Source organism: Brachycentrus maculatus, unplaced genomic scaffold (assembly GCF_059751285.1).
Source record: "Brachycentrus maculatus isolate JH-2025_06_01 unplaced genomic scaffold, ASM5975128v1 h1tg001405l, whole genome shotgun sequence".
NCBI lineage: Eukaryota > Metazoa > Arthropoda > Insecta > Trichoptera > Brachycentridae > Brachycentrus > Brachycentrus maculatus.
Window position 1 is genome coordinate 1362 of NW_028282054.1, and position 1298 is coordinate 2659.

At 37.2% G+C, this 1298-nt stretch overlaps 1 protein-coding gene across 1 annotated transcript; it reads left to right on the top strand.

Moving 5' to 3' along the window:
* The first annotated feature begins 392 nt into the window (after positions 1 to 392).
* On the top strand, positions 393 to 599 carry LOC148299030 (uncharacterized). The gene is given in 1 exon segment (XM_088276436.1): positions 393 to 599. A coding segment is annotated over 1 exon segment (207 nt).
* The last annotated feature ends 699 nt before the right edge of the window (positions 600 to 1298 follow it).

The window sequence follows — 1298 nt, forward strand, 5'->3', positions numbered from 1 at the left end:
TTGTTCGGAATCTTCCTGAAACGTTTAATCCTGCCTTATGAATCTTTGAAGTATTCGTAGTCTATGTTTTACTATTTGTGTGGGGGTTCGTTTGGTGGCTGCATTCCTGACAGTCAAATATTTATAATATTCGATAACAATATGACATATACATGATATAACATATACATGATAATTATAGCAACAACGAAGACATTCACACATTTATGCATGGAAAGATCATTGAGTGATATGATAGCATAGAGAATGCCCTTTGATCCCTTCAGTCAGTGCTATTACCCATGATTCTCCCTGCAACATGCAAATTTGTTCATATGTCAAGCTGTGTATAGAGTGTCTGCTGCCAATTTAAGTTATTATTAATATTTAATATTACTATTATCTCAGAACCAATGGATTCATAGCCAGTCAAAGCAAGAGTTACACAATTATTAGGCCGAACAGGGTCCAGAGGAGGTATCACTCAAGTTAAAGTAATTCTCATTACGGGCAAGGAAGCCGACAAAAGACATTTAATACGCAATGTGAAAGGCCCGGTCAGAGTCGGAGATGTCTTAGAGCTAATGTAAAGCGAAAGAGAAGCTAGAAGGCTAAGATGATGATCATTCATGCATGTTTATGTAACGATTATCGATATTCTATTGTCTCTTCTCGAATGCGCTGATGCTGGAATATTGATAGTGGTTTATAGTGGATGATACTGGCTTATAGTGGTGATACTGTTGGTAGTTTCTTTGATTTGGACAGATCGGCTTTATCTGACCTTAGAATGAATTCCGGATAAGTAAATTCTATTGGGTTATTTGGGCATGTTACAAAGTTATCGCATTGAAATAATTGAAATAATCCATTAAATAAGCATTATTATTATAACCACATTCAGACATGCCTAAGAAGAGAAGAAATCAAGGCCGTAGCAAATACAACAGAGGGCACGTTAAAGCCATCGTCTGTGTCAACTGCGGTAGGCATTGCCCCAAGGACAAGGCCGTCAAGCGTTTCCAAATTAAAGATATTGTCGATGCTTCATCCAAAAAAGATCTCGAGGAAAATAGAGCATTTGAACAGTATGTTGTCCCTAAACTTTACATCAAAATGCAGTATTGCATCGGTTGCGCAATTCACTCCAGAGTCGTCAAAGTCAGATCAGTCGCAGACAGAAGAAATAGACTCCCCCCTCAAAGAGTGCAAAGAGATGCTGCTGGCAAAGTTGTCCAAAAGAAATAAGACCAAAAATGATCTCATATCATTTAAAATATATTTTATTATTTCCCATCCTATCAGACTTATCCATAATG